General features: G+C 40.6%; 1 protein-coding gene across 11 annotated transcripts in view; it reads left to right on the top strand.

The window, feature by feature from the left end:
* LOC122872414 (nck-associated protein 5-like) overlaps positions 1-12,673 on the top strand; it is a 145,736-nt gene that overhangs the window by 129,207 nt on the left and 3,856 nt on the right. For 10 of the 11 annotated variants that reach the window (XM_044188616.1, XM_044188617.1, XM_044188615.1 and 7 more), the window contains 4 exons: positions 1,480-1,800; positions 4,869-4,984; positions 5,563-5,692; positions 5,855-6,030. In XM_044188616.1, the coding sequence (XP_044044551.1) occupies positions 1,480-1,800; positions 4,869-4,984; positions 5,563-5,692; positions 5,855-6,030 (743 nt within the window). Of the gene's footprint in view, positions 1-1,362; positions 1,801-4,868; positions 4,985-5,562; positions 5,693-5,854; positions 6,031-12,673 lie in introns of those variants that run through there. The other variant, XM_044188626.1, reaches the window with a different exon arrangement.

The raw sequence follows: 12,673 nt of genomic DNA, 5'->3' as shown, positions 1-12,673 counted from the left end.
CACACAAATTCATGTGTGTAATTCTTTGTGAACTACATCATGCATTTTTGAAACTCAGATCAGGATTTTTGTTTGACTTTTTATCCTTTCGCAGCAGCTGTCCTCAGACTCACAGTAGATATGCGTACAAGTAACAGGCCATCTGTCCTAATGAACACGGTGTATGTGTACATCCAAACACTGAAGACTCATTTTCACAGGTTCTGTATGCGCACCATGGTGTTGAATGTCAGAGGCAAGTCAGATAAAAACTTTAAAGTAAAGTACACATAGACAAGAACGCTGACGGCATGTGCTCAAGTTTTTTTTGTCAAGACCTCTCGAATTCTCTGAAACACACTTAAAATGACCTCAGTTTATTGACAATACTTTGACATTCAGAGAATAGAGCATTCCTAATGGCACCGACAGACATTGTAGTAGGCTATCCAAAGAGAAAATAGATCAATAGTTTTAGCTTCAGACCGAAGAGTAAATGTTCTTAGGATTAAACTGATTTTGAAAATGTGCCCCTTACCCTCCTTGCACACTTTTTTGAAATTCAACTGTAACGCCCAGCAGTATTCAGAGAACTTTTATTCACAGGAAATGCTCATGAGCAGACTGTGTTTGTGCTCCTGTATCCCACTGGAGGCAAGGCTATACAGTTGAGAGGCAGAGCCTGTCCATATTGAGAAAAATAAAGTTTTCACTTTTGAGAGACAGAACTGATGGCTGCAGAGGATTCAACATCTCAAAGGCCAACAGTGGAAGATATAATGGAACAGAATTTAGTTTAAACCTAAGTTTGCCCAAAGCAACACAGAAAAAATAAAACAAAGATGAAACATGAGCCTTCTCGCTTTTACAAATTCTATCTAAGCAAAAAGTTGCAAACCACATATAATTAGCGTAGCTGATGTAACTGTTGGCCATTAGCTTTTACAGTTACAAGGACCTGGGCTGAGCTGAATGGCCGTCCATCTGTTCCAGCCTGAGTCAAGGCTCTGCAGACTGTGGTTTCTAAACGACGTCCATCTGTTGCTACTTGCTATCATTTCTCCTGATTACTACCCAGCATGCACTCTGATGAATCCGCGGAACATGTCCTCGGGTTGTAGCTCAGTTGTGTGTTTTGCACAGAATTGCTGGCAGCAGGTGCTTTCTTGTGTCATATCATATTAGCATTGTGCATCTGTTGCTACTGTGATTGCTACAAATGTTTCTAACAAGAGTGTCTGATAGGAACATTACGCTAAGTTGCATCAGGATGGCGCCACCACCAGCTTTTTACTTTTTATTTCTTAAATATTAGTATATCAAATAAAAATGCTGTCTTCTCTCTCTTTTTCTACCGGCTACGTGTTACTGAACCTGCTACAGATGCCCTTTTTACTCACAACCCTTTCCCTTGCATGTGAATCCAAGCCTGCCTATCTTTTCCTTTATTGTTGTTCCCTGCTCCTCCCAGGCATCACAATCCTCTCCCTGTCACTGTAGGCTCCGGCTGTCAGATGAGAACCCTGGACAGCGGGATCGGCACCTTCCCTCTCCCTGATTCCGTCACCCGGGCCAGCGGTCGCCACATTCCTAAATCTGAATCCAGCCCCAATGGGGTGACCGCCGGCTCCTCTGAGCTCCATCGGGAGCCTCCCTCTTCTCACCCAGACCCCTCACAACCTGATGTGAAAGTGCCTTTCCTCCCAAAAACCTGCCTGCATGCCCCTTCCAGCATGGGTCACTCCCTGTCCGACCCCACTGTGACCTGCAGCAACAACGCACAAGACACCCAGAGCCGCCTGCCCAAATTAGCAACTTCAGGTAAGTCAAAAACTATTTTATATTCAGTGTTTCTCCAGGAAATATGTTACCTGGTAAACTTTGTGTTTAGTGAAAATTAGGAAATGTTAGCATGCTAACACATTAAACTAAGGTGGTGAACATGGTAAAAATTATACCTGTTAAACATCAGCATGTTAGTATTGTCATTGTGAGCATGTTAGCACTTAGCTCAAAGCACTGCAGAGTTTAAGTACAGCTTCATAGAGACATTAGCATGGCTGTAGACTCTTCTGAAAGTTAATGTTTTAGTGTGAAAAACTTTACTGAGGCAGTCTATATTTCAGGTGAGACAGCCTACTTCCACAATAAAAAGTGGCGGGAATGCTAGCTCAGTTTCTACGGAGCCCCCTAAAGGTCATGGCGAGAATTTGTTTGAGGACTACTTTTGCATTCCCTCACAATACTTTTGCGTTACCTCGCACTATTTTTCTTTTCCCCTTCCTTCTGAGCCAAATGTCTGTTTGGAATAGAAGGTAGTGTGCAGATGCTCAAGTTAATGCATTTAATGCATTGTTTATGGACACCTCATCTTATATGATGTCCATTGGAAAGAAGTTTCACATAGAACATTATCAAACTTCTCTGTAGGAGCTGTATGTATAAGGAACATCAGTTATAGCTCCGCTGCAACCCGTTCTCATTCCCAGGACGTCAAATACCTACGTTTTCTCACTCCCCTCGCGTTGTATCCAGACGCACATGGTACCCTTTAGCGTCTGTAGGAGACGCCTTCAGAAACTACTTTAGCGTCTCTCGTTATACTACTTCACTTCCTTTAGCCTTTCTGGCAGCCCTGTGCGTCTCATACAAACGCTAAAGGTTATCTTGTGTGTCTGTATACAATGCCGAGGGGCGTGACAAAACATCGGTATTTGACTCCCTGGGAATGACAATGGGCTGTCCGCACTTGTAGCAACAGGCCTTCTACCAAAACCTGTTTCAGCATTAAAGGTTACTTTAATTTGTTTTGTGCAAAGAACAGAGGACCCTGTGCAAAAACGCAAAAAGCTTTCCAACCTGCATTGGTCTGCAAACCTGATGTGTCTCTGCAAGTGGCTCAATGTTGTCTGCTCTTTCTGTGACAGAACCACAGACTCTGTTTGCAGCATTTCAGTCAACTTCTTGTTTGTTGCTTTTTTTGACAAATACAGCACATTAGCTTTATGAGGTGGATTCAACTGAACATCTGTAATTCTCCCTCTGGAGATGTCTCCTTTTCCTCAGTGAAACCCCTCTGGGGTACAGTACAGTGCAGCACAGTAACTGTTCACGAATGAAACCGACAGCATCCTGCAGATTACCGTACTGCTTTCTTCGGAAGAAACCTCTTAATCTAAGAATTCGTTTACGTTTACTTTCACTAATTACATGACCATGCATGCCTATCGAGCAGTCTATCAGCATACTTCAAAGTAAAATTCAATGAGCTGATATAGCCAAAATTTATTGAGAGAACGCAAAACATTGCAAGAGGGCGGAAAATATAGATATGTCATTTCCAGTAACCATCTTTGATTGGGATTTATCTTTCAGAAAAATCAATGCTTAGCTCTGTGACTCAAACGTGCTATTAACTGGTGGTGGGAAATCCTGATAGTCATCAGTGCTTTGTCCTGTCTGCCCTGTACCGCTAGTTTATTTTACTAACTCGAACCACATGGCACCATATGACAAAGATAAACAATGCCTTTGTTTTCTACTTGGTTTTCTCAATCAAGGCCAAAGAGGAAAATAAATTGAAATGCATGTCTGTAAAAGCTACTATTACCATGCTAGATGGCAAAGTGCCAAGCCTTGAAAGCCTTAGACAGCTTGTTTTACCTTTCAGAATGTAAGTGAAATATTGAGTGTCACTGTACTTTATGTTAACACATTTTCCTCTAGAGCACTCAAGGGCTCCAGACAAGCAGACAAGAGGAAGTTGTTCGGTTTATTAGACTCTGATTAAAAGAAGAACCTTGTTTGATCAGCTAATTCTAAAGCTAATGCATCAACACTGACATCTGATACTCAGCTGAGATGACAAAGGACTCTGTGTCCTTATAGAAACGCATGCACTCCCTTGCCCTCAGGAAAACTAACAAATGCAATTAGATAAGCATGTCAACACAGCCATAGATCATAAAGCGCCGTCTGCCTCTGTGTTCACAACAGAAAGGTGGTGGGAAGGATGCAATCAGATGGCTGATTAAAGCTACAATAACACACAGGGATGAGTGATCACACCCGGGGATTTATGCTTACAGGACATTAGACTGCATCTATTTCACCTCAGTGCTGCGGTGGCACTGCAGAGGCAGCAATTTGACTCACAACTGGCAGCGCATAGAGAGCGGCTCCTGTTGAATCTTCCCCACGGAACACGTTGATTAGAAACATATTCTGTTCATCGTTATCATATGTTTTACCCCTCTATCCTTTCTATCATCATCACGTAGGATCACAAAGCTTAAGGATGCCAGAAAAGGAGTGCCGTGTGTCACATTGTTTGCTTCCTAACAGGCGAGAGGAAGAAGGTGAAGGGACTTTTATGATCTTCAGATGGAGACGGAGCATTGGCCAAAAGCGGCCTGTTATTGTAATGCGGCTGAATATTAAAAGAGACAATTAAATTGGCGTCTGTCCGAGACAGCAGTAGGCAGAGTGATAATAAAGTATTACACCGTCATTCGGGGCTGACAGATGAAAGCTGTTATATCTGGGCTGCCAGGAGTCATGGCTGGGAACACTCGCAGGGTGGACACCATTAATGTTTGATAGCTTGGATATTGTGCAGCTCCATTCATATAGGCAGAAAAATGGATGTGTAGATTGTTAGATGGGTTTCGGTTGAATGGATGTTTGAGATGTGCTCATCCTGTGTTTAATCAGTCTGTCTGCTGAAGGAAAGATTGTCACTTTAGAACGATTTAAATGATGTTTTCCTCTTCCCGCTGTCTATGTGCATTACATTAGGTGGTCATGTGGCAAATACACAGACAGTTGTGTTTCTGTTATTTACTGCCCAACTCATGACTCATTTCCCTTTTGTTTCTTGTGATTTATAGATGCAATTAGGACAAAGAGGTTGAGTCTTGGTGCCGCACGTAGCAACATCTCCACAGAAGACAAAGAGAAAGAAACAGAGAGGAAGATGAAAACCAAGGACCATGATATGCCCGGTGTAAGTCATTTACATTACAATATGCACATTGACATATTTCCGGGTCTTGAAAAATGTAAGAAATCAAGAAATACCGATTGCCTCAAATTTTACACAATTTCACAGTTAGTAAGTATGTATATGGTCCCTTATCCAGGGTGAGCAGATTGCGGAGCATAACAGATTTTCATTTTTTAAAGTTACAGATACATTAGCATTAAAATATTCACGTATTCACATATTACATTCAAGTTTTTATCAAGCCATTGGTGGAAATGTCCTGTAAGACTCTAAGTCAATTGATTAAGAAATCTACATCTAACTCTAAATAACTGAGGTCTGAAACAAAATGTGAATATTTTGAGACTTAAATATACTGTAGTTCTGCCTTGCAAAAGTTAAGTTATTCTTCCCAGAACACTGTTATTTGCCAACAACTGGATGGGGAAAAAACACAGTCCCAAAGAATCCGGCACAAAAAGATAAAGATTTTTGTTGTTTGATTTTTTTTGTTCTTTCATTCTTTATTCTCTGCACCAATGACAACATACAGTTTTGAAAATGCTTCATGTCTATATTTTAAATGGCTTTTTTAACAGGAAAGAGCCCTGCAAGTGTGCACATACTCGGGGAGCAGCAGCGACACCGAGACTGAACCCGAAGGAACCGGAAGCACTTTGGGCTCACCACAGAGGACCCTGATCAACAGAGCTAAGCAGAGTGACTCAGGTCTGGTTGAACATTTTAGTCACTAAATGATTTATAAATGTTCCTTCGCTCATTTTCAGTCACCTATAAACAAAACAGCTGCAGATATTATTGAGATCCTTTCTTCCTTTCTGTCCTGTTTCCCCCCTTATTTTCTATTATAACAAATTCCTCCATCCACAGCTGACCAGAATGAGGAGACTCTGAAGAGAAGCAGTGTGGAGAAATCCTTGTCAATCATGGACTACTACCAACACGATGTATTTTCACATCTGGAGAAGGACAGCAGGAGGATTTCCCAGTACAACTTGTTGCACAAAGAATCATCCCTTGATGACAAAGCAGGAGACAGGCTCAGTGTGAGTATTAAAACAGCTCAGTGTTCACAGCTGATGCTTTACAGATATGCTGCTGATTCATATCGAGCGTTTTATTGGTTATTCATTTTATTGGTTATTATACCCTCTTCAAATATCCAGGAAGCTGCACAGACAGTGACATTTCTTGCTTTACTCACTTTTTTGAACACATATTCAGATATTTAACATTTGCAGCTAATTGATGTTACAGTGTAGGTTCGTAAAGGTTAGACTGACTCTTATTGATAATTTTTGCCTCAATATACAATTTGAAGGAGATAATGCTCTGTGATCCATGTTGATTGTTCTAGAATAAATCAATTTCCTCATTTCACGGAGCCCAATGAAGGCAGTTTAAAGTGATACAAAGCCAGGCAGCTTCCAGGTGTAGATGTATGCAACTTTATACAGTATGAAGGGAATGTGTGTGAGGTGTTGAGAGAGTCAGAAAAATAGCACCTGCCCTCAATGAAACTCTTCTCAAGATAGCGACACACACTGTGACAGGTTTTGCATTTTTTTTCCCCTCGCAGCAGAGGCACGAAGATGAATAAATTGAATTTTTAACCATTCCTGTATGTCATAGACTTCGGCAAGGAGACTTTTCAGATGGTCAGAGCAGGTCCTGTTGAGTTGCAGTGTCAACTTTACCTTTGAAATACTTCTCGAGGCATGAACGAATTTGCTAAACTCCCAAGTTTTTTTCTTACCGTTGGAATTGTTTGCAGATTTTCATAGAAAAAGCCACCTAATTGCTTTCGATCGCCTCGCCGTCTTGTGTCAGCGGGTATTTGCCTACTAGTATTTAACACAGCGGAATGACAAATGAGGATCAGAGACCATGAAATGGCCGCCAGCCTGCATGGCCCAGCTCTATGAGACAGCTAAACTCTCCTCTCTTACACTGCTGCCACCCCAACACCCACCCTGACACAAAAATCCATATTTTGAAAAAAAGGATCTGACTCAACACAAGCTTAAAAAACAATTGTGTATGAGAGGGGAAAAAAGAAATCTGAATTTATTCTGTGTGTTTTTTATTCTTGACCTTTGGTGTCTTTCTGGAACTCAACACCGGGATCAGATACAGACTATTTACAAAGCATTTACACCCATGAATTATAAGAATTATGCAGAATTGCTAGGTGGAAGGTGGAATATGCTTACTGCTTCAACTTTCATTAGCCCCATTATATATTAAAATTTTGTTTTGTAGGACTGTAGCAAGGGGTGCCTCCTTCTGACCCACACTGCATGTGATAAAATGCTTGTGTTTCACCATTGTCTTTCATTATCTACAAGAAAATGACAAATCTGGCTGGATGTTTGGCAGTAGAAAGACCAGAGTGATTCAGCAAGTATACACCACTGCTAGTGTCTTTGAGCAACACTTGAGCAAGACTGAATCCCTCTAAGCTCTAAGGGTAGTTTTCGGTAGCGAACTCTACCATCTGAACTCCCCAAGCAGAAAGAGAATTTCAATGACGTATCATATTATTGTATAACGCAAAGTCTAAGTTAAACAAAGCAAAGTTGAGCACTTCAACTGGAAGCGAGAAGTGTGTGAGAGATTTTCCATTCTGATCCGAGTGCCTCTCCCAGAGGAGAGGCAGCACGTCGAAACAGGACGTTCGATGTGGTGCTGTGCAACCAGGCTGCAAGCACAACTCCATTCGCTGACATGCAAGAGACAACACACAACCAACGAAGCTCTGTTTGTCTCATCCTCAAACCTGTCTGTCATTTAATTGGATGCGGTAGGCTACATTACTGAGGGTAGTGGGGTAGCCTGTAGTCCTTACAGGGACTAAACCAAAAATAAGAGGTCAAGAGTTGAACTCCCAAAACAACCTGGCATCATGTCTTGCCCGGGCAAGCAGTACACTTACTCAAGCACTGTACTTAAGAAGAGTTTTGAGGTATTTATACTTTACTTGAGCACTCTTGTACATGTTTTTCATTCACTTCACAGGTATTGTTACTTTGCAGAGTAAGATTATACATTAAAAATGTATGATTAGTTTAAAGACATGGTGCATTGTTTAGATTAAACTACAAAACAATATATAAAGTGGTTGAAAGTAGCCCCAACTTGACCAGCTCCAACACTGTGCTCCAACAAAATGTTGCTTATATGGTAATGCATCAGTAAAAAAATCCAAGTATTTAATGTATATAAAACATATGTCCAAAAGTATGTGGACACAACCCGCCCCCATGCATCTAAATGCCTCTTCCATCAAAATAATACAAGATACTGAACCCCTAAACTGGACACTTGCTGTAGCTTTTTTCATACTGTAGGAATGCGATAGTGTGTACATTAATCACTGCAAAAATCATCATCAAGTCCTAAAACCTTCTTTTCTTAACATGCAGTAAGAATATTTCAACCTATCTCCAAAGGAAAGTCTTACTTACAAGAATGTCTTAGAGATGAGTGTCTGTATCTTAAAACAAGAAAGATTTTTTTATGTTGGAAACAGGTGTTATGCTTTCATTCTAAGCCAAAGTTGATTTGACGATAACCTTATTCCTAAGCTGTGAACCAGCCATAATGATGGATGACTGCTGTTGAACCCATTTACCCTACATTATTCTTTTGAAAAAGACAATCCATCTGCAGTGTCGTCACCTCCTGACCCTCTCGGTGCACGTCTGTACCTGTGCGGCCGCTTTTCTTTTGTCGTGGCTCGGGATCTTTCGACTCGGGAGACGTTGTCATTGGCGGCAGTTTGGGGAAGTTTGGTGGCTGGTAGCGGGCCTGTGTCAGAGCCCGGTGATTTAAGCGCCTTTAATAACCTTTCACAAACACTCAGGAGAGTGATGTAAAGCTCAGCGGCTCCCATCAGAGCCCTCACAGCCCGCACTAGCCTCCCATTCATCATCCTGACAGCACCTGACAGCCCTGCTAACGGCGGCCCCCGCCACCTTCTCTTTCTATCCTCTCCTTTCTCCAAGTCTCTCTTTCTCCCACGTGTCTTTCCTCGTCTTCCTTCCAGTTTTGCCTCTCTTTCTATTTCTGTCTCTCCTGGACAACTCTCTCGTCCCGTCTGTTCTTCTCAGTTGACTTCTCCCGCTTTTCTTCTAAACAGTTTTCCTCTGTCTTTCCATTTGTATGTTTTTCCCTTGAATTCCCTTCCCAAACTAACTTTTCTCATTTTTTCATTCCTTTCCTGCTTACTCACTCTTTTCTTTTACCTATTTCCATTCTTTGTCTGTACGAAGGAGGAAGAAATTGCTGCAGGAAAATAACATTAGAACTTGTGCCAAGGCGTAGCATCTGTGAAGTCAGAGGAATTCCTGGGGTTTATGTGACCCGAGTCCAAAACCAGTGTACAACAAATCAGCATGCACAGCATCTCCCTGCGCATGGAACAGCTTGTTACCGTGAGCAATGATTACATAGCGAGGGAAAGGAAACATTTAAGTTGGCATGTAATTTGAAATAGGGCCGCTGGATAACCCAAACTATATCAGTGTACAAATAAATATCAACAGTAGGAATATGTGCTCTCCTTGAGTTGCTGTCAGACTGATAGCATATACATACAGGAGTCAGAAGGAATAGACCTAGAAAAAGGATGTCTGCGATCCAATTATTCGCACAATGACAATGGCGAAGACGGCACATATTCGGAGACAATAAACATCTTTATTTTGTTAGTTTTTTCGTCTTCACTCATTGTAAAGTAAATTCAGAATCAGTCTTAGTTTACACAATATCATGGACACAATGTGAATGACCTGTACTGCAATTGAGATTCAGATTGTATAACTTTATGTCAAAATTCTAGCAAGAAAATCAGCAATGTGAGTTTTCCAATTACCTTCCTTCCTCCTAACTTGATAGTAGCCAAATAAAACTTTAGATGTGTTGCCTCCAGTAGACACCAAGCATCTTGCTATCATCACAATGGGAATTCACTGGTCATAGAACACAATGTAATCTGCATACACATATATTGAAATTTTACATGAATAGTTTAATTTCATTAACTGCCAAGAGTGGGCTGACCACATTCTTTTTGAGGATGAACAAATAATAAGCATTATCCATGTTGAAGTTGTATTCCTTAAGATTTCAGTCCTGGTTGATTTGGCACCATCTGTGGTTACTGTGGTAACAGCAATTGTGGTTTTATATATTCTAGCAAACACTTGTTGGGCAGTTACTTTGTCAGAAATACAACAAAAGAGTGACTGGAATATCTGTTTACAGTGCAGCCAAACAAACTCACTATGTTTTAATAAAGAAGTCAGTCAAAATTAATTACAACTGCAATCTGAATTCATGCTCAGAAATGAGAAGTTTTCCACACAACAGCAGGACGCATAAAGTTGGTTATCTTGCTGAGGGTTTGGAGATGTGCAGCCTGTCACCTGCAGCTCTTCATCTAACAGCTCACTCTTCTTGCTTCTTATTCCATTACTATCTTGCAAAAATTAAAACTGATCCGCTGACCATAATGACTATGTTTTGTTTAGTAGATGCATTTTTGATACCCAATCATGGTCAGCACTAACCTCAGTGACTAATACATTGCGTTTCCTGTGGCTGCTCCTCAATAAAAGCCACCTGGGTTTCGCTGGTTGAATGCTTTTAATGTGAAGTAGCAGCAGTAGGAAATGTTCTGTTTAGCAGTAGCTTAATACAGCTCTAACACAGTGTAAACACAGCGGACATTAAACAGTGAGGCTAATATCAATTAGACAAACTCGTGGTGGATTACATGCATGTATAATTTTCCCGTGTTTAGGTAGGCAATCTGAATCCAGCGTGGGAACAGCGGACTCCGCCACTATCAGTAAAAACTACTAAAAATAGAGTTAATTACTGAATGTAAATGCAATGAATGGCAGAAAAAATTGCAGATCATAAATAGGATCGAAAATGGAATTTGATTTAATTCAAATTTTGCAATATTTACCATCTGTACAAGTCAAAAACATCAAGGTAAAGAGAAAAATACAAAACAGCAGGGGAAAAGAAGAAAATATGTCTTACTGAAGTCACAATAAAAGATCCTTTCAAAAAGCTTTTGTAGTGAGCAGGTCTACTGAATTCAAGTTTAGACATCCCATTACTGACATGTGATGCAGAACCAATTGCCGATTTGGCCCCTCGTGTTTTCAAGTGAGAAGCTCTCACTGAAACGTCTGCCTGCAGCCTCAGTTATGTGTGCAGCCATCATTTTGGCTGAACCTGCAGGTGGTACAGAGACCTGCACCGGGAAGGTTCGATCTGCTGGTAATTGTGTTCCTCCAAAATCAAATCCAATCAGTGATAAGACAGCCATCCCCTTTCTTTCTTCTTGTTTCTGAACAAAACGAGATATGGGGGGGGGGCTGAGAGAGTCAGGACCTGAAGACTGTTCTTCACTGACACGCAGCTCTGCTAATCACTGATCCCCATCACGTCATGCACTCTTTCGTTTCCCGAGGCCATAAAATGACAATTTTCATGGCTGACAATAATAGTGGTGTTATGAACAGCAGTGTGTGGGTGTTTACGTAAAAGTCTAATCTGCATTCAACACCTGTGCTTAATTTGGGCTCAACCTCTGTACCTGCAAAAACCTACTCAACATTTTATATAATTTGTGAGTCAGCTGTCACCTTTGGGCACATTTCCCTTTAACTTTTTGATTCTGTCTTCTTTAGAAATTTAATGTGATTGTGCCTGCTGTGAAAGGTCACATTGGTGTACATTAATGGGGTTCGGTGGGATTTTAGGGTGGAAGGTTGATTCTGTAAATACGGCATCACAGTATGAGATGATTAGGTATTTTTTATGGTTAGCTTTTGAGTTCAACCTCTGAAGTTTCAAAGAGAATGTAAATAATGCAAACTAGCATTTTTCTTTTATACTTACACACAGATTTATATAAATCACTTCTCATTTTGATGGTAGTTTACATAGACTTAAGACACTGTTTTCTTGCTCTTATTGTACAGTACCAATAGTTCTCATACTTGGCTCTCTGGGCTCTGAGTCCTGCTGGTTTCGTTGCAGCCCCCTTATCACAGAATAGTTTACACCTGGCTTGGCAGGTGAATGCAATTAACTAGCTGTAGGAGAGGAAACCAACAAGGCTTCAGGCCCATGAGGAACAGCACTGTGAACAACAATCACTATTGTTTTTACTCTCTCCCCCTACACATGCAGCTTAACATATAGCTGAATACAAAAACTCCATGCTGCCTTTACAGAACTTGTCAGAAAGTATTATGGAAAATGTAAGTAGCAGGTTAGGGAACACAGCACAATTTCTGGAGAAAAACAAGACTATTATATTGCATATACAAGGGTGGACTTTTTTCATTTCTGAATGCAAGTGCATTAAAAATGAATTTCCATTATTATGGACAAGAAAAATAATGTAGAGCTATCAAAATTCTTATCTTGCAAACAAATACAAAACAAAGTTGTAGATAAGTAAGATAAATGTGATGACAAATGCAAGCTATGTTAACTTGATTTCACTGAGATAGTGTGCAGATGATGTCTTCAAATTAAAAGAAACTTTACAAAGAATTCTGTGTGTGGTCCTCACAGTAAGAAATTATGCAGATGATAAGATTTTTGTACTGCAGCATTTACACGATTACTTTAGAATTACTTAGAAATATGCCTACAGTA

Source organism: Siniperca chuatsi, linkage group LG24 (assembly GCF_020085105.1).
Source record: "Siniperca chuatsi isolate FFG_IHB_CAS linkage group LG24, ASM2008510v1, whole genome shotgun sequence".
Classification (NCBI taxonomy): Eukaryota; Metazoa; Chordata; class Actinopteri; order Centrarchiformes; family Sinipercidae; genus Siniperca; species Siniperca chuatsi.
The sequence above is the reverse complement of the archived record's forward strand: the minus strand, read 5'-3'. Positions and strand labels throughout refer to the sequence as shown.